At 44.0% G+C, this 20,769-nt stretch overlaps 1 protein-coding gene and 1 long non-coding RNA gene across 6 annotated transcripts in view; one reads left to right on the top strand and one right to left on the bottom strand.

Annotated features, from left to right (window-relative positions):
- Positions 1-4,047: 4,047 nt before the first annotated feature.
- On the bottom strand, positions 4,048-10,741 carry LOC130851579 (uncharacterized). Its single transcript, XR_009053228.1, has 3 exons — positions 10,077-10,741; positions 9,260-9,413; positions 4,048-4,819 (listed from the first exon to the last, which is right to left on the bottom strand). It is a non-coding gene; the product is annotated as an uncharacterized LOC130851579 (long non-coding RNA).
- Positions 10,742-11,021: 280 nt separating this feature from the next.
- The window catches only part of SH3RF2 (SH3 domain containing ring finger 2), a 141,571-nt gene continuing 131,823 nt past the window's right edge, over positions 11,022-20,769 (top strand). For all 5 annotated transcript variants that reach the window (XM_057732072.1, XM_057732049.1, XM_057732064.1 and 2 more), the window contains exon 1: positions 11,022-11,399. In XM_057732072.1, coding sequence (XP_057588055.1) covers positions 11,022-11,399 — 378 coding nt within the window. The remainder of the gene's footprint in view (positions 11,400-20,769) is intronic.

Here is a 20,769-nt window from a genome sequence, read left to right as displayed (position 1 = left end):
CTGTAAAGCAACTATACTCCAATAAAAATTAAAAAAAAAAAAGATGGCATAAGCCTTCTGACTTCAGAGCTTACACTCTTAACCACTGTAGTAAGTTACAAGCAATGGCAGAAAGAGGCTAGTTACAGCTAGAACAAAATGAGGAATTCAGGTATTCTTAACTAATACCTTTCTAGCAACTACTATCCACTAGATACTGTTCGAAGGGATACCAATACATACCAATATTAGGAATTTTATTCCTTATGTGATGCCCGAGAATTACACATTACTGATAGCACTTTTGTGGATGGGGCTTAGAGCTATCGAACACCCAGGGTCACAGAGCTGTTAGTGGCAGAGGTCAGTTTCCAAAGCACGTCTGCAGATTCCAAGTCCCAGGCTTTCTCCCTAGGAATGCAGTAAGAATTCCAAGCACAAATGAGTCATCCTCGCCACTCAGCAAATATTTATTAAGCACTTATTTGTCTCAGGCGCAAACGAACAACACAAACATGGTTCCTGCACCATGGGATGGGGATTATTTGGAAGAGAAACAATTTATGGGGACAAGTGAGAAAGTAATATTTTATATAATTAATATATAATCAGCACCACCACAGGGCCCAAAACATGTCTAATTGATTTGACAAATATCTGCAGTCACTTACAGAAAAATAATTCTAAAAATTCTCTCCTTTAAAAAAGAGGAAGACATTTGTTTATCATGTATTTTCATATTATCCTAGAAGACTACCTATGAAGAAAGGCATGTAGGACTAATCAGGGCATTTAGGGGATTACTAAGTTTTGCAACTTTCCCACCTGTGATCAAACGTACATGATTGTGGTTACTCAATAGCCTAGGCAAACAGTCAGCTCTTGCACAGACTCGCCCCGAGTTTAATAAGTATTAAGGTTGCACCCTGCTCATGGTTTGAGCCAAAACGTTTACTGATTTCATCAGAAAGTAAGCAGTAAAGGAAGAGAAGAAAGACTGGTTATGAGTGAAGTAACTGATCACAGCCCTTTTCTTTTGTAAGACATAGTATCTGTTATGGGTTAACATCTACATACAGCAATTTCAGAGCTGTGTGTTTATGTTTCTTTTCAATGGCTATCTTATCAATTGTAACGCATAGACTATTAGTGTTACAGGAATTAGCTCTGTTGTAAATGTTTTAGTAAATCCATAATGATTTAAGCTATTTTTATCAGCTTTGAAAAATTTATTACAATAGTAACATATGTTCTTGTAGAAAAACTACAGACACACATGAGCAAAATAAAAAAATTAAAATCAATTGATAAGTCCAGTGGCTAGAAATAACTGTCACTGATATTTGGGCATACATTCTTCTAGTCTCAATATTATATATCTACGTATCATCCTTTTTTTCTTCAGATCTTTATTGGAGTATAATTGCTTTACAATGTTGTGTTAGTTTCTGCTGTACAATAAAGTGAATCAGCTATATGTATACATATATCCCCATTTCCCCTCCCTCTTGAGCCTCCCTCCCACTCTCCCTATCCCACCCCTCTAGGTCATCACAAAGCATCCAGTTGATCTCCCTGTGTTATGCAGCAGCTTCCCACTAGCTATCTATTTTACATTTGGTAGTGTATATATGTCAGTGCTATTCTCTCACTTCCTCCCAGCTTCCCCTTCCGCCTCTCCCCCCTCCCCGACCCCCCCACCATGCCCTCAAGTCTGTTCTCTACGTCTGCGTCTTTATTCTTGCCCTGCCACTAGGTTCATCAGTACTGTTTTTTTAGATTCTGTATATATGTATTAGCATATGGTATTTGTTTTTCTCTTTCTGGCTTACTTCACTCTGTATGACAGATGCTAGGTCCATCTACCTCACTACAAATAACACAATTTTGTTGCTTTTTATGGCTGAGTAATATTCCATTGAATATATGTGCCACATCTTCTTTATCCATTCATCTGTCAATGGAAATTTAGGTTGCTTCCATGTCCTGGCTACTGTAAATAGCGTTACAATGAACATTATGATGCATGTATCTTTTTAAATTATGGTTTTCTCAGGGTATATGCCCAGTAGTGGGATTGTTGGGTCATATGGTAGTTCTATTTTTAGGTTTTTAAGGAACCTCCACACTGTTTTCCATAGTGGCTGTATCAATTTACATTCCTACCAACAGCGCAGGAGGGTTCCCTTTTCTCCACACCCTCTCCAGCATTTATTGTTTGTAGACTTTCTGATGATGGCCATTCTGACTAGTGTGAGGTGATAACTCATTGTGGTTTTGATTTGCATTTCTCTAATAATTAGTGATGTTAAGCATCTATTCATTCTAGATATAATTCTTAAATAACCTGGGCTCTTATGGCTTGTAAGTTTCCATATTTACTTAATTGTGAATGTCCTTTACATCATTAAATATACAACTCCACTATAATTTTCAATAGTTGTAATATCTATCTATCTATACCACCATTTATTTACCCATTTACCCACTCCCCTATTGTTGGACATTAAAGATGTTTTTAAATACCATAAATAATTATATGTGGAACATACTTGGGTATATATCTGTTGCCTTAGTATAAATGTCTAGAAATGGTATTTCAGGGTCAAATAGGGACATATTTGTAAGACTTTGGCTACACTACATTAGCACTCCCTTCTAATCCTCTGTAGAGGAAAGAATACAACTATGTTCAGTAGACTATTGTTTTTTATTAAAAATTAAGAGGAAGAAATGCAAGTAAGACTCTCACCAGATGCAGAGGTAGTTGAAGCAGCATTTATGGCACAGAAAACAGGTAGGATTCTGCCCTCCTTTCAGTTCTTTGCATCATTCCTGTTCCTTTATGATACACTGGAACAAAGTTTCCCAAAGCTGACGGTACCTCAACACAAAACAAGTAACACTGAATCACACAGTGAGAAAGTGATTCATTTCTCCTTCACTCTTTTGATCACATCAAGGAGAAAGCCTCAGTTTAGGGTTAGTCTTCAATGCCTCTGTAACACTTGCTAATTCTCCATTCTTAACAAACTGCCTGGGCCTCAAGTTCAGATGTAGGCAGGCAATATCATTTTAATTGGAATCAATGGCATTTTATTGTTTTAATGAAACGTACTTTTGCTTTCAAGTTGCAGCAGATGAAATTGGTTTTCCATTTACTGGAGTACTTTTTTAAGTTTCCTTTTAAAATAAATTTACGCCAACAAAAAGTGATTTTAGTAAAAAAAAAAAATGTGATTATGACAGAAAACAAAAAGATGGAATGCAAAGAGCTGAGCTTAAGGATACATTGTGTTAGAGCATTTTGGTCAATAAAGAACTGACCAGCCACATGGCCTGGCATATTCTTCCTTGGGTTGAGCTTGGGTGAGAGTGAGAACCACCTGCCTCCTGGTTCTCTTATGGGATCTGCTTACAAAAACAAAAAAGTTGAAGAGAATCCTACACCTATTAAGCAGTTATTGGATGCACTGTCTCATAGACTCCCCAGAACAACCCAATGAGATAGATTTCATTAGCAACTTCATTTTAAACATGAGGAATCCAAGAGACAGAGGAATGGAGTAATTAGCCCAGTTACACATCAAGTAACAGACAGGGCTAGGATTCAGACCAGGTGACTGCTGGTTCATACTGTTTCTCATTAAAGACCATTAGTCATCTCTAGAAAATTTGGGATGACTCTTTATCCTTGCCAGAATTTTGGGTCACTGTGGGTCTAGTGCTTGCATGGGAATTCCCTAAAGTACATTCCTGACCTGCAGACATCCTCCTGATTGGAAAGGAAATCTCACAGTTAACTTCATTCTAGGCCTGCATCTTTCAAAGAAAGACAGAACGTCTAATAGCCATTTAACCCCTGTCGTTCTACTTTCCTACACATTTCCACTATTGGAAAGATGCCCACTTTTTTCCAATCATTCCTCTCCTTGAATAGTTCCAAAGGTTTCACAATATCATTAGAAAACCAAATCACAGGGGCAAATTCAGCATCATGGAAACAGATAATATAGCTCCATTTAAATATTTAAAACCTATATCCAAATTTATACTAGGTACTAGGGCCAGAGAGCAAAGAATTACAAAGCATGGGCTCTGCCAACAAGAGTCCAGGGACAGTCAAGAGAGTCTTCATGACCCTTTCAGTTATTTTTTTAAATACTTATTTATTTATTTATTTATTGGCAGTATTGGGTCCTCATGGCTGCATGTGGGCTTTCTATAGTTGCAGAGAGTGGGGGCTACTCTTCATTGTGGTGCACGGGCTTCTTATTGTGGCAGCTTCTCTTGTTGCAGAGCATGGGCTCTAGGTGCGTGGGCTTCAGTAGTTGTGGCACACGGGCTCAACAGTTGTGGCTCGCAGGTTCTAGAGCACAGGCTCAGTAGTTGTGGCACACGGGCTTAGTGGCTCTGCAGCAGGTGGGATCTTCTCGGACCAGGGATCGAACCCGTGTCCCCTGCACTGGCAGGCGGATTCTTAACCACTGCATCACCAGGGAAGTCCTGACCCTTTCAGTTATAATGCCTTAGATTTCCAGTAACCTGAACTTCTTTGATGGACCTATGGATTGGTTTATGAATGATTAAGTTTATGGCAAATCTCCTGAGACACAAAGTGTTAAGACAAGTCAAATGAAAATAGCACACCTCTAAAGTTATAACTCCAATAAGTAAGTAAGTTTGATTGACAAAAATTGTCTGCATACCCCCTTGGGATTTAATTTTAAATTTGAGGGAATTCCTTGGTGGTCTAGTGGTTAGAACTCCATGCTTTCACTGTTAAAGGCCCGGGTTCGATCCCTGGTCAGGGAACTAAAATCCCACAAGCCATGTGGTGCTGCAAAAAAACAAAAAGAAAAAGAAACTATATTAGCCTGAGACAAAGGCTTGCTGGCTTGAAGGTAATTTATTTGGGAGCAAGGGTTAGGGATGAAAGAGTGATACAGGGAATGAGGGAGAGATAATATAAGGATGCATTATTGGGACCTCCCTGGTGGCACAGTGGTTAAGAATCCACCTGCCAATGCATGGAACATGGGTTCGAGCCCTAGTCCAGGAAGATCCCACATGCTGCAAAGCAACTAAGCCCATGTGCCGCAACTACTGAGTCCGTGTGCCTAGAATCCATGCCCCACAACAAGAGAAACCACTGCACTGAGAAGCCCGCACACCAGAACGATGAGTAGCCCCTGCTAGCCGCAACTAGAGAAAGCCCGTGCAGCAACAAAGACCCAAACAGCCAGTAAATAAATAAATAAGGATGCATTATTATGCTTCCCTGGTGTGCAGTGGTTAAAAATCCACCTGTCAATGCAGGGACACAGGGTTGATCCTTGGGCCGGGAAGATCCCACATGCTGCAGAGTAACTAAGCCTGAGTGCCACAACTACTGAAGCCCGCATGCCTAGAGCCCATGCTCCACAACGAGAGAAGCCACCACAATGAGAAGCCCAAGCACCACAACAAAGAGTAGCCCCTGATCGTCACAACTAGAGAAAGCCTGTGTGCAGCGACGAAGACCCAAAGCAGCCAATAAGTAAGTTAATTAGCTAATTAATTTTTTTAAAAAAGGATGTATTATGGCATTAGCCACCCAATGGATGAGTGGTACTTGTCCCACAGAACCTTCTGAAGAGCCTTATGAAATCTCAGGACTGCCCACTCCAAAGGATGAAAGAAGGAAGCATTTATTCATAGATTTCCCATTAATGAGAGGTGGTTCACACTTTTGGATCGTGCACTCTTGATTGGAGAGCAAGTTCCCATTGGTTACCCTATTGCAACATTAGAGAAGCTGAAGGTAGGAGGCAAGAGGTGCATGGTAGGGTCCTGACAGCCCCCGGTAGCATCCACCTGAATCTGGTGAAACTTCTTAGCATAAGAGGTGAGGCTGAGAACATTCAAAGTGGCACCCAAGAGGTCTCCAATACAAAACCATTATCACAGTTTGATGTACATCTGCCCAGACACAGTTTTTTAAAAACACCACTCATTCATTCACTCATTCATTCATAAACCCCTTCAACAAACACTGATTAAGCATCAACCACATGCCAGTGACTATGCTAAGTACGAGGGATAGAGTAGTTTGTCTATCATAGGAGCTTTGCTCTCTTGGAACTTACAGTCTATTTGGGGGAATCAGGCATTAAATAAATTATTATAACAATTACTGAATTACACTTTTAATAACTGTCATGAAGCATAGGATGATAAACTTTCTAGTCATAAGAATCAAGGAAGGCTTCCCCAAGGAAGTGGCATTGAAGCTAAAACTTGCAGAGGAGGAGGTAAAGAAAGTAAAGTGGGGGAGAGTAACTGGGAAGAGAATAACTAAAAGGCATGTTGCAGGCAGAAAGAAGAACGTGAACTAATACCCCATGGCAGAAAACCTTAAACTGCCCGGAGTAAAAAGCAAACGCCAGTAGGACTGGAATGGGTGAGTGAGGGGGAGGTGTGGCGTAAGTCGAGGGGTCAGCAGGAGCCAGGTCACGGCCGGCCTGATAGGCCAGAAAAAGGGTTTGGGTTTTATCCTAAGGTCAGTGAGCGTCTACCAAAGGATCTTGAACAGGGGAACAATTATGATCAAATTTGGTTTTTGTTTTACTTACATAAATCAAGATACACTTGTAAATACAAGCAGCAGAAGCTCATAAATATTACACAGGTATTAAAAAGTCTGTAATCACTACGTAATCATACAAAAATCAACAGGAGTGCTGATGGGGTGGGAGCAGTGGGGGTGGTGGCCTGAGCCTGGCGTCTGGAAGGCCTGCGCAGTGCACCTTTTTGTGTGTGTTTGAGGACTAATTGTTCATCTGATTTGACGCCAAGTTTGCATTTGGGTTAGCCAGGATGAAATCCCCATCAAAAGCTCTCCCCCTTCTACAGAAGCTTCAAAAGAAAATTTCTCCTCAAGTTTCCACTAAGACTAACCTCATCTGTGGGTGGTAGTAGGGACCACCTACAGGGTGTGATCTGAAAGGTGCTAAAACACCACTCCCCTTCAGTTCAAACTTTCTATGCCCTCCGCTAGTGTCAAATTCTACCCTCACCATTCTGTTCTGATTAATGTTCAATTGTCAAATATGGTAGCACTGGATCTATCCTGCCTTCCTGGGAGGGAGCTGGGTTTTTTGTGTTTTCTCCTGGGTGGGAGGATTTGAAGCTTTTTGAGACCCCTGGCCACACAGGGGCAGGGAGGGGCCATGAGACTGGGTAAGTTACAGAGAGCAAAAGTGAAAGGAGCTTGGGCTCATGTGTAGGTAAAGGAAGCATACATAATGTTGCATATGTATCTTCATGTAAACTTACATAGACATAGACAGGTGTACTTATGGCATATATATGACTTTACAACACGAAAACAATAACCGTATGGAATATAGGCCCTGAGATTAGACCAACCTAGGTTCAGATCACAACCTCTGTGACTCTAGGAAAGTTGTAGCACCTACCTTATAGTGTGGTTGCCAGGATTCAATGAGATCGTCTGTGTAAGTCTATATGGTCTGTGCCATAAGTTACGTTACTAAGATTATGGGTATGTTTGTCCTTGTGCAAGTATGTGTGTACCTACACGTGTGGGTATGTAGTGGGGAGAGAGTATGTCTAAGGACAGGAGGGGGGGCCTCCCTGGTGGCCCAATGGTTAAGACTCCACAGTTTCACTACAGGGGGCTCGGGTTCGATCCCCGGTCAGGGAACTAAGATCCAAAAAAAAAAGGACAGGAGAGAGGAGGAGGGGGAATGCTGCCCACTCGTACAGGTGGAGTTCCCACTGGAGTGGCCCCTTCTACAGGGCGAGGGGACTGAGGGGCATCTGGCAGAGGAGACAGCTCAGGTGTATCACGTGTGGGGACAGCAAAGGGTCTTGAACTGCGAGGGACTTCCTGATAAGCACAGAATCTAAAGTGGAAATTAACTGAAGGAAATAGGCATCACAGTGGGATGTGATATTGAATCTCAAAACACCCTCCATAAAAGGGAGATGGGGGGAAAAAGAATTGAAAGTGATCTCCGAAATGGATATGTATCCGAATTAGGCCCCTGGGGACTTCCCTTGGTGGTCCAGTGGCTAAGACTCTGCACTCCCAATGCAGAGGGCCCAGGTTCAATCCCTGGTCAGGGACCTAGATCCCACATGCTGCAACTAATAGTTCAAATGTCGCAACTAAAGATCCCGCACATCACAACTAAAAGATACCATGTGCCGCAACGAAGACCTGGCACAGCCAAATAAATAAATAAATATATTTTTTTAAAAAATTAGGCCTCTGTGCTTGGCGGACTTATGACTTTATCTGTTCTATTCTAAAGCTCTCCCCTGTTTTGAGCTTCATGCATGTTTGCTTTTTCAGAACTGACACGGAAGAAGTTTGAAAAACATCTAAAGCACCGCAATCTGTTCTCAGACCTCTTGGGTCCCTTTTAAGATTTTCCCATGGAGTTATATCTAAGTGTTTTCACGATAAGGAATTGTCAACCTTGTGTTTGAGAGAGAAGATACAGTAAAAGCAGAACACCCAGTACCTAGTCCCAGTTCTGCCCCTAATTCACTGGGCAACTTCAAAGAATCTCTCAATCTCTCTGGGCACAGCTGCCTCATCTGCCAAAGAATCTGATTGATCACTCTGGGTCATTATCTTTTGACTTCCTGCCATCCTAGATGAGGTTTAGCTCCCTTCATCCATCTCTCCTCCCCTTAAAGTTGTATCACCATATGACACGATAGTTAAGAGCACAGACCTTGTTAGCTGTGACTCCTGGGATGAGTTATTTAATCTCTCACATCTCCGTTTCCTTCCTTGTAAAATGAGGGTAAGAAGAACATAGTGTATCATTGGGTTGCTAAAAGGATTAAATGAGTTAGTGTAGATAAAGTATTTAGTACAGTGCTTGGCACAGGTTAGGGCTACCCTACTCTGGTATTAAATAATAATAAAATCATTATTGTTTACTTTTTGGATAACTTTGTAGTGTTAAATGAAATATACTATCAAGAAATAAAAGTATAAGCATTATTGAGGGCTATGAAAAGGCTCCAATAGGTAGGGTAGAGGGGAGCTGGGACATTGTTCTTCCTTATTTTAAAGCCCTCCTTTTAAAAAAAAAAAAAAGCCCTCCTGTGCTTTGATTTTTCAAGCATGTGTCTGGACTACCATGACACTGTTTTTTTTTTTTTTGCTTGTTTGTTTGTTTTGTTTGTTTTTAATTTCAGAAGATTGAGCAAAAAGATCACTGAAGTCCCTCTCAAATCTCACAATTCAAGGACTGACCGTGATTTTTAAGGAGCAGTACTTTTTAGGTGGTTGGTTTAACTCTGTTATCGTAGCCGCCATTAATCCGTTTGCCCTTTTCAGTAAGTCCTCATAAAGGTTTGAAATAAACACCATCACTTCGACATGTTCATAACTGAGTGTGTTTCCACTTCTGGGAAAGGAGAGAAAATGAGGAAGGTGAAAATGTTAACTTTGTAAATATTTGGCGTTAGGAGCTGGCTTGTATTTTGTCCCTTGCACTCTTTTCCCAGAAATCGACTCAATTGCACAAAGGGAGGATCGGTAGCAGAGAGTGAGCTCAGGGGAAAGCACTGCCGGCGGTGAAAGCGTTAACAGGGCTGGGTAAGGCGATCCCTGAAAGGAGTAAGACCCGAGTTGTAAAAGTTTTCAAAGCGGCGGCGGCGGCAGCGGCCAGGGCAACGGAAGCCTGCGGAGGGAGCCCGGCGGAGCCGAGGCCCGTGCTGAGCCGACTGCGGCGGGAGTTACAAGCTCAAGGTTAGTGGCCCCGCACACCTCCCCGTGCTGACATCTTTGCAGCGTCGTCTCGGTCGGCCAGCCTGGTGTGTCCTGGCTGCCTTTCCCACCAGTGGGGCCACCGGCTCTCGTGCCAAACCCGCTGCTGCGTTCGCCCAAGTCCTGGCGCTGTGAGGGACGGGCACTTCTTCCCAGGAGACTTCCTAAACGGGAGACTTCTTTCCAGACAGCGGAAAGGAAACTGTTTCTGGAACAAGGATGATTTTCAGAACACACACACACACACACACACACACACACACACACACACACACACACACACACACACACACCCACCTACCTGTGCTCCATCTTGGTTCCTGCAGGCTGTGATCACAATCCAGAATTCCTACCTGCTTCAGTTGAAACTGAAAACAATTGTCAAAGTAACAACACAGCCTGTGCAACTTTATCTTATGGGAGGGATATTGTCTCTGAGGCTAAGGCAATCCAGGCGAGAAGGCAAAAAAAAAAAAAAAAAAAAGGGAGAGAGAGGAAAGGAAGGAGGGAAGAAAGGAAGAAAAAAAATACTTCCCATGACCTGGAGTTTAGGCAAAATAATTTTTGAAAGTTAGTTTCTACTGGAAATTTTTCTTGTTCATTTCTAGAACAAAATAATGGGGGAAGATGTACTGAGAAGGAAAGAATTCTACAACTACATGAGATTCAGATACACTTATCTATGAAAACAACGTGTTATCGTGTGGTACAGATAACAGATAAACTTAAAGAAGGGCAAAAGAAAGAAGAGTAAATAGCTTCAGAGAGAGTGCATCCTGAGGGGCCTTTCATTTGAGAAGCAGACGTACTGCCCGAGGGCTTTCACCCTCGGAGCCTGGCTGGGAGAGAGGGGTGGCTTTGCTCCCTCAACAGGCCAGTTCCGTCTCCCCACTCTTGCCTTGCACACGGAGAGGCAATGAGTAAGTAGTCAGTGGCTGTGCTGACTTCTCCCTCGCATCCTCCAGCAGGCAGGAGTCGAGGCTTATACCTGCTAGCACTGAATCAGAATGAGTCATCTGAAACTTGGGTGCGGGAACAAAGTCCTTGCAAACTGCCTCATGAGACACTGCCTCAATGTAGGTGGGATACACCTCTCCCAGCAGTCACAGTCTTTTCTCTCTTCCTTTCTCCTTCAAACAGGCAGGCATCCTGACACTCTCAAGAGGCCATCTCTGCCCCTTTGGCTCAGCTGACCCGACCATGTGGACTCTGCCCCTCCAGGTCAGGACTGGAGTTTTAAAATAAAATGGATGACGTGACGTTACTTGATCTTCTGGAGTGCCCCGTGTGCCTTGAAAAGCTCGATGTCACCGCCAAAGTCCTCCCTTGCCAGCACACCTTCTGCAAACCATGTCTCCAGAGGATTTTCAAGGCCCACAAGGAGCTGAGGTGCCCCGAATGCAGGACCCTGGTGTTTTGCAGCATCGAGGCGCTGCCGGCCAACCTGCTGCTCGTGCGCCTCCTGGACAGTGTGCGCTCGGAACAGGGCTCGGGGAGAGGGGGCTCCTTCCGCAGGCCCGGCGTGCTGACTTCGCAGGACAGCAGGAAGAGCAGAGCTCACCCCCGGAGTCTGCCTTGCAGCCCTTTCCGGCTGGTGCCTAACATCAGAATCCACATGGATGGGGTAAGAAAGATCTCATTTGTTCATATCGCGTCCACTTGGAGGTTGGGTTTGTGCGCATCAGCAGTTAGGGCTTCTCTTCTCTTAGTTACATTTCAAAGAGCCACTGCAGAGGATTCCCCCGGGGATAGGTGTCTGTGGGCGGTGACCATTGTATGGAAACTTGGTGGAATCCTGAGCCTATCTAATCCACCCAGGAATACTTAGAATTTTCACAGCTTCCCAGGTCCCTGCTCCTGGTCCAGAAGGTGGTGGGACGAGGAAAGCCTTCTTGATTATATTTTTGGTCTTTCGTGTCTGCTGTTCTGAGGCCAAACTGGGGCACGGGAAATGCACAGAGGACAGGAAAAGAAAAACAAGGCTAACTGCTTGCTGCTTTTGAGACCCCAGAGAAGTTTCCAAATGTCAGGTTTTGTTTGCATTTTACCCCAGTCCGTCTTTCCACTCCCAGTCATAAAGGACCATGATGACAGTGCTCATTCATAGTCATTCAAAGTTATCAAGACGTTTGATGCCCAAAGTTCATGCGGGAAGGAAGCGTATATGTGGGTGGAGTGATTGATAGCAAAGGCTGGGCTGTGATGTACAACCCATGTGTACAGGAGCCCCGCAGATGGGTCTTACTTTACAAAATGAATAAAATATACACAAAATGCACATCAGAGGCTGCAGTAAAAATTGAGGAGCCCCAGGAGAGCCCCGGGAGGTCACTAGGACTCTGATCAAAAGTAACGCCTTTGGTGTTTGCATAATGTGAATCGCCCTGTCCAGCCTTGCAAGCACAACCTCAGGACTTTATCTGACCTGGCTGTGAGCCTCGTTGTGGGAAGCTGGGTAAGGGGATGTTTCAGGAGAAGGGCGTGGTCCTTGAGGCTCCAGGAGGGTCATTTGCTGTCACCCCTGGAGTCAGTGTGTCCACGTGGACTTGGCAGGCTGTGGCCTGGGTGGTTGGCATATTTAGCAAGTCTCAAGCTACATTCTGTGAAGTGTCACCTAAAGCAAGCTTTAATACTGGCAGCAGAGTCTCACAACTCCCTGCTGTGAAGAGCAGCAGAGGGTGGGGGGGGGTCTTCCCGGATTCCTTCCCCACAAAGGAGAGTAGGCCTATGGTGTGCATTCAGAACAAGTTTCCAAAATATTCCTTCCAACAGCTCACCCCTCCTTGGGTTCCCTGCACCTTTAAGCCACCCATGCAATAGGGGAATGTGGAAACATTCCAAAATGAGAGCAGGAAGAAGCAGGGCATTGGTGTGATTTCTTCACTGCAGACTTTTTAGTGCCATTGTGCCTGTGTGTGTGAACACATTCCAGAAGAGGGCTTGGCGCCCTTCTTTAAGGCTCCTTATTAACCCTCAGTCTCGTCATCAATCAGAATACACGGGCCTGGAAAAGGCGGGGTCGGGGTTGGGGAGCAAACTTTCTCAGGCAGGCTGTGTTTACAGAGCATCAGGCTCTATCTCAGGTCAGCAAATCTCCCTTGGAATTCCTAAGACCCAGCAACCTCTCCCCTCCCTGGCACTACAAAGTCTGACTTGCCTCCCCTCAGGGCAGAGTATCACGGATCACTCAGAGAGTGTTGGGAGACTGGGAGGAGGCAAGTCCCCTATCACCTTCGCATATTTTTGTTCATGCTTTCATCTTTTTTGATGTGGCTGTGTTGCTAAGAAAAGGTAGCAACAGATGGATCCACAGCTACCTACTTTTTGAACCACAGAGAATTTCCAGGCCCCTCCTGGCATAGGGAGCTGTAGAAACTAGAGCTGGTCCAACGTAAGAGACACCCAATAAGATGCTGCGTGTCCCTGGAACTCTTTCACAAGGACCTGTCACTTCATACCAAGTTGCCAGTGATGGGGTTGTGCCCATCCTCTGAGCTGAACTGGACCGAGTCCTGCCACGAGGCTGAAGTACAGAACCAAGCCGTCGAGGGCTCCCGCTTTCAGGCAGGATCTGATTTCGTGAAAATGCTCTCCAAGAGAGCAGAGCTGGCAGCCACCCCGCAACCGCCCCTGTTTCCTTCACTTCCTGGGCCTACCTTTCTCCTAGTGCCTCATCTCATCTCTTTTGCCTCTCTCCATGGGAATGTGAACAAACTATTCCCGGATGTAAATACGGCTGTAGTTCTGCAACCTGTTCTACTCCCCCAGATATAGCTACCTTTCCTGTAAGTTCAGACAAGTGCGGGTTATCAGGAGCCCACACGGTGTTCTGAGAGGTGGAGGCGTGGCCTTGCATCTTCAGTCAAAGCCTCAACAAGCTACTTGCTCTCTCGGCCCCAGTTTACCCAGTCCAGTCAACGTTTAATAATACTTGCTACCCCCCCTTCCTCCAGGATAGTGTAAAATTATCTTTACAACATACTCATAGAAAACCTATGCTGTGTAAATGCAAAGCATCATCATTGTCATTCCTTTAAACTGGCTGTATGACTTTGGGCGAGCCACTTACGCTGGCTGGGTCTCAATTTAAAATTCTGTAAAATGGGAAAACGTATTATAAAAACAGAGCGCCATTGTGAAGCTTAACTAATGAGTGTTTGCAAAGCACTTTGAGATCCTTAGATGAAAGGCATTTGGAAGATCATTATCATAGTAAACATGAGTATTGACTGTTTATTGTGCCCTGCCATGCATGAGGCATTCTACAAAACACAGCAGGAGTGATAGGCCTTGCAGGAGAGTGTCATAGGTGTTATTATTGAACTGGAGTCTATGATGAGTCCAGGCCAGGTTAATACTAAGTATAAAGTACTCTCCTAATAGGGCATAAATACCTGTTGTCACAGGGTACCATTTTGTAAAACACCTCTTGCAGAGGACTCGATGTTAAGGTGGCACTCTCAAAGAGTTCATTTAATTTCCTGTCCAGGAGCTTTTTAAGCCCAAAGTCTGTTCTGCTCTCTTAGACTCATCGAAAAAACAAGCTCATCGAGATCTTTCTGTTGGCTCAAAGAGACCTGGTACTTTTTCTGCCAGCCAGTATGCCAGGGTGGAACCAATAGTCACACTTCATGGTGCCAGCCCAAGCGAGAAAAAAATAGCCCATTGTGCCTACCTGTCTAAAACCCTCCCAAGCTGATTGTGTAAAAAGAAAACTTGGGAAATGGCTGTAGGTTTCTACAGCATGCAGTTATTTCAAACCGACAGGTGAGATCCGCAGACTCCTGCAGGGCCCGTGTCAGTGCCAATCCCACCGGCTCTTATTCCTTCCTGTACTGCAGCCGAGCCAGAAGAACACTGCAAGCCTTCGAGAAGATTCTGGGCTTCTGTATAGCTGATCTCTCTTCTTCCTCCCTCTGTTACCCTTTAATAATATCTCTGAATTAGAACAGGCAAGAAAGCAATGAAGATAAAATATGCAAATTTAGGTTTGAAAAATACCAGAACTCAAGTCCTGATTCTGCCCCTCGATAGCTGTGTACTTTGGGTGAATCACTTAAACCTCCGGGCTTCCAATTCCCCTTCTATAAACTAGAGATAATAGTACCTGCCTCAGAGGGTTGTTGGGGAGAAATGAATGAGATGATTCATGTCAGTTAGCTCTTAGCACTGTGACTGGTTCATATTATGCGCTCAATAAATGTTAGCAGTCATTGTTATTAAAGCGACTCAAGACGTTCCGCTCTAAATTACGCACCATCTCTCACCCCATTATTAATCAAGTGTCCTCCAGAGATGGCCATGGGTACCCTGATTTTTGGTTTGCTTTATGTGTCTCCAAAGGATCCGGGGTGTGTGACTCCTCCCAGCATGCACTGGCTTTGCAGCTCACTTCCAAGACCCTTTAGGAGCTAGGAGTGGATTCTAGGAGAAAACGTGCTAGCCAGTGTCACTTCCCCAGATGGCAGGCTCAGCAGAACACCATACGCAGGGCAACAACTTGGTCCACCTCTGCAGCATCACCAGTTCCTCATTAACATCTATCTTTTCTTTCCCCTGCATCTCTCTACCCCCAGTACAGATGTGGCTGCCCTGGGCCTTGCAGGGCCAGGCTCTCTCCCTTCTTTGTTCAACATCATGCCAACCACACACGTTCTTGTCTCACTCGCCCTGTCTCAGTGAGAACATGCCTGCCACCTCCAGCACACAGACCAGATGGCTGTGTCCTAGAAACTTCTTCAGCTGGTGTTGCAAGCAGCCGAGAGGGAAAAATGAGGTCAGGAGGCACGTGAGGGAATTGAGGCTGGGTAGAAACCAGAAGGCATCCAGCCCCTCTTCCTGGGTCTCCACTGCGTGTCCTGCGGCAGAGCCGTGACACAGACGGTGGTTTCTGCTAAATTTGCAAGGGGACTAAAACCATCCCAAGCCCCTGAAAACAGCAGGCAGATGCCACTGGGTCAGCGAGGCCTGGATGTGACACGTGGAGGGAGACATAAAGGTAGGAGCTGAGGTTGAGAAGTCAGGACACTCAGATGGTTCTCCAGCTCCACCTACATTTGCAGACCTTTTAAAAAACCACAGGGCCCCAAACTGGCTGGACTCTCTCTCTTCTTTGCCCCCCGACCCTCTCTTCATGGACCTCCTTCCTAATTACAGTCCCTTCCCTTTTACTGAATAGTATTTAAGGATTGTGGTCAGATGGAGCTGGGTTTGTGCTGGGATTCAATTACTTGTGAGCTGTGAGGCCTCAGGCAAGTCACTTAACCTCTCTGACCCCTAGTTTCCATATGTGTGTAATGGGGATAATGATGACATAAGTGTATCATAAGGCTGTTGTGAGATTAAAATGAGATAATGTATGTGAAAAGCTTAGCACAGTACCTAATAGGTGCTAATAAATGTTGAATAACAAACCCATAACAATAGAGGCGAAAGTGTGGGCACTGGATTTACACCCACACATAAACATGCAGAGACCACTGTTTAAAAATTAAGCAAAGGGACTAGCAAAGAGAAAGGGGGTTCTCGAAAAGACAAAACCATGGTGATGAAAGATAGTGGTTTTCAGTGGTTACCAGGGGTACTGGGTTTGGAGAGGATCGTAAAAGGGAATTGTATGGGATGAAGGGGCTGTCCTGTATCCTGTTTGTGGTGGCGGTTAAATAAATCTATATATGTGTTAACATTCATAGGCATATATACCGAGAAAAAATAAAGTCAATTTCACTATGACAATGTTTAAAATCATATTTTTAAAAATGAAAGGGAGCTCATAGATTTCTTTGAGCCTCTGCCTGATTTTGAGTCTCGGGCCCAGTCTGTTGTCCTTTCATCTGTATGTGTATTGGGTCAATGCTATTTTGGAGAAGGATTTTACCATCATTTAAATGATCAGGGTAATTCCTGCAGGTGGGCTTCTCTCCGCTTTAGCAAACCATTCTATTACCTGCTTCAGTTTTCTCATCAGTTAGAGATGTCTGGCCAGTAGACAAACACAACAGCTCACCCCCAGTGGATGGCTAAGGCAGATGGCTGGGGCAGAAGGTTCTCCTCACTCAACCTCAGTTATCCAGCCCATGCACTGCGGCATGTCACCTACGGGATTAGCCCATGCATATTTTGTGTTGTTTCGTTGCCTCTTGGGAAAGGTTGCCTTCCCACGTGTCCCTTCATACTATGAAGAGATTATGACACAAGGGAAAGTGCTTGTTCAGCTCTTGCCTCGCAGAGAGCATCCTCATCTATCCCATTCCAGACGCCATCGCATAGCTTTGGGCTTAGCTGGGACAGGCTCACATACAGCTCTCTTCAATCTCATTATCTTCCCCTTGCTCACTTTTAAATTCATGCTTACTTATGCGACCAGTCTTTCTTGAAGTGTATTCTGTAAGCTATTAATGGATGTCCCATAAAGCTCCAGGGTGAAACACACCTGAGACTGAAACAGAGTTACCATTTTTTTCTTCCCCACAGGCCTTCTCTATACTTTTAGCACACTAATGAGTTGTGAATCTCTAAGTGGTAGATAATAATAAGAAATGTTTCCCAAATTTCTGTAACAGTGGTACTCCCCTCTCCCTCCTTTTATTAGTACCTTGAGTGGTATTAATTGTCCATGGAAGAAATTTTGAGAAATGCTGTCTCATACTAGTGCAGAGGTAGCTGGGCCCCCAAAGAGAAACTTTATTGTGGTTAGAGACTGTTGACTCATTCCAAGAAGAGTTTTAGGCAAGCTCTTGTCATTAGAAGATATTTTTGGAAAACTGTTGGAAACTCACTATCACCATCTTCTGCAGCATTTATTGAGCTTCTGTCAGTAGTCAGCTATAGGCACTCTGGGAACCCACACAGCAAAGTACAGATTCCACCTTTCCAGTGCTTAGTGTCTGATGGTAAGACCGACTAGTTAGATACATGTGTCTAAGCGTAAATATATAAATATGTGTGTGTGTGTGTGTGTGTGACATCGTATGGAAAAACCCGAATGAATTTTTTGGCCAACCCAATATATCCCTGATTTAAAGATATTATCTATTATAAGATATATCATTTAGTTATAGCTCTTAAAGGAAGAAAGGAAATATTGCCATGTTAGATGTTCACTGTAAGATACATCCAATTTTAGAAATGTTAAGATATGAAAAAAGGAATGTCTTACTGAAGAGTACATATTGTCTGATTCCATTTATATAAAATTCTAGAAATGGCAAAACTATAAACTATAGTGATTTTTTGGGTACTGCAAATGTTTCATGTGGTGGTATATAGGCTTGTCTACATTCATCAGACTGCACACTTAAAAAGAGTACGCTTTTGGTATGTAAATTATAACCCAATAAAGTGATTAAGACAAAGAAGTCTTAGATTCAAAAGATGATGATTTATGAAAATGTCAGGCGAGAAGGTGGTTCAGTTTAAGGAAAATGAAGTTTGATCAATAAAAAGAAACTTCCTACCAAAAAAAATGTTTCAGTGGTCAGGAAGGACATGGTCAAGGGTTGAAAAGACAGGGTCTACTCTGGGCACATGGGTGCTAGGAAAGGTGGGACAGGACAGGGATATCTTGAACGGAATGGAAGCTGGTAGAGAGAGAAGGAAACAGTTGGAGAGAAGACAGGGTGACTGATTACCTGCTTCAAAACTACCACTAGGAAGGCACATGTCAATTACTCTTTGTAATAAAGTCTCTCTGCAGCCAAACTGCTTACATGTCATCACATGGCCTATGGGCTGTATCTACCTGATGGATTCAGTGCAGCCAAACAAGATATCTCTGCTCCAGGCAGATGGCTGAGCTCACTAGGTAACTGAGGAGCAGTCTCCACTTCACTGGCAGACAAAGGCATTCTTTTCCATTGAAATGGTCAGGTTACCTGACAACCCCAGTGCACAAGAACACTAGCCAGCACATCCAAAGCAAGGGGTAGAACACAGGGTAAGGAAAGACAAGTCCACGCGTCGTAAGCTGCTTCCTGTGTCAGCCCCCAGGCTCACACCATTCCAGATCCCCAGCTCAGAAGCCAGAGCATTCAACAGACTGCTTCTGAGTGCCTGCTACACGCCAGGCTCTGTCTTGAAAGCTCACATCATTGAAAGCTCATAACACGAATGTTCCTGGGCTCAGACTCCAGGACTCAAATAGCAGCTGAGTTCACTTCAGATCTCTGTCATGCTTCCCAGTCTTTTTTCCAAGCACCAGCAGAACAGGCAACTTGTCCTGTGTCTCGACACTGTGCTTAGAATACCCAGCCTACAGCCTGGCCCAGATTAGGAACCCCCAAATATTTTTTGAATGGATGAATAAATGAATGAACACATTCCCCACATCTCTGGTAGACTTCATGGAATCATGACATAACCGCTCAGAATGCAGAAATGAACTCTTTCCGAATTGAGCCATGACAAAGCTATGTGAGGAAGGAGCAGCATATTATATTAGGCATAGAGTCACGTGGTACCTGAAGTATTATAGATGTGAATCACCTTATTAAACACCTTTTTGGGTGACAAACGGTACTGTCCAGAAAACGTAGTGGGCCAGGCTCCAAACCACTTAGTCCGTGAATTGCTAACCCTAAGAAGATACAAAATCCCTCTCCATATATGGCCAAACTCCTGCGTCAGACACCACAAATTCCATGTGCTCCTCTGATCATGGGGGAAACACTTCATGTTGAGTTAATTTACACTGAGTCCTAGGGATACCAGTGTCAAAAAGGACAAAGCACTAGAAGAATTTGTGCCTGAGTTATGAGCTAAACTGACCTGGCCTCCACCATGAAGGGAAGGCAGCATTTCAGGTAGGAACATGGCCCCTGCACCTCTCATGCTGACAAACCTACATCACACCTGTATATGATATACATAACATAAAGTTTGCCATTTTAGCCATTTTTATATGTATAGGTCATTGGCATTAAGTATATTTATACTGTTGCGAAACCATCACCACTATCTACCTCCAGAACTTTTCATCATCTGACACTGAAAGTCTGTACCAAATAGACAGTAGCTCCTCATTGTCCTTTGGGGGGTGTGTGTGTTGTGTGTGTACATTGTACATGTATGTGTACATATATGTACACGTATATATTTTTAAAACTTCTTTCTGAGTAAGAGGAATAGGTGTTTGAGTATCATTTTTAAAACATGCATTCCAATTTTCTGCTGCTTCTGACCTTAGACTTCCAATGAGACAAGCAAACAAGATCATGCTGTGATTCAGAACAAAGGCCCTTCACTCATGTGTACTGGTTGTGTGCTTCTGGGCAAGTTACTTAGTAACTCTGAGCATCACTGCTACAAAATGGAAATGGGAAACTTCACTCAGAGGGTTCTTGGGAGGATTTAATGAAGCGATTCCTGTGAAGTGCTTAGCACAGGGTCTGGACAGGGTAAGCTCCTACTAAAGGTTAACTGCCTGCTTGCACTCATCCAGGTAGGTCAATCTTATAAGGTACTACTACACTGACTGCGGTCAGCCTCTACTTTTACTGCATTGAAGACATAGGGGTAACAGTGATCGTGGCATCATTTGGAGGATGAGTCAAGATAATTCTTGTAAAGTTCTTAGCACCGGGCATGACACATAGTACTCTGTGACAGTAGGTGTGAGGCATTATTATTATTTCCTATGCCTCATTCATTCAACAAGCATATACAGGATGCCTTTTATGAGTTAGACCCTTTGCCAGGCTCTAGTGAAGAACAAGAGCAAATAAGATATGATCCTTAATAACGTGGACGTGGAAGAGACCCAGGAAAACTGACTGACTCACCAAAATGGCTGAAACCCTCACCCTAAAGAGCTCATGGTCTTTGGGGAGACAGCCCCGTAAAGTAATAATTATGAGGCAGTTAATAAATGTGAAAACAAAGGACTTAGTGTGTCAGGCCCTGGGTAAAGCAGTTTTGCCTACAGAATCTCACTTAACTCTTTCTGCAACCCGCTGAGACAGGCGCTACCATTTTCTCTACCTCACACGTAAGAGGTT

This window comes from Hippopotamus amphibius, chromosome 1 (assembly GCF_030028045.1).
Source record: "Hippopotamus amphibius kiboko isolate mHipAmp2 chromosome 1, mHipAmp2.hap2, whole genome shotgun sequence".
In the NCBI taxonomy this organism is placed as follows: Eukaryota; Metazoa; Chordata; class Mammalia; order Artiodactyla; family Hippopotamidae; genus Hippopotamus; species Hippopotamus amphibius.
The sequence above is the reverse complement of the archived record's forward strand: the minus strand, read 5'-3'. Positions and strand labels throughout refer to the sequence as shown.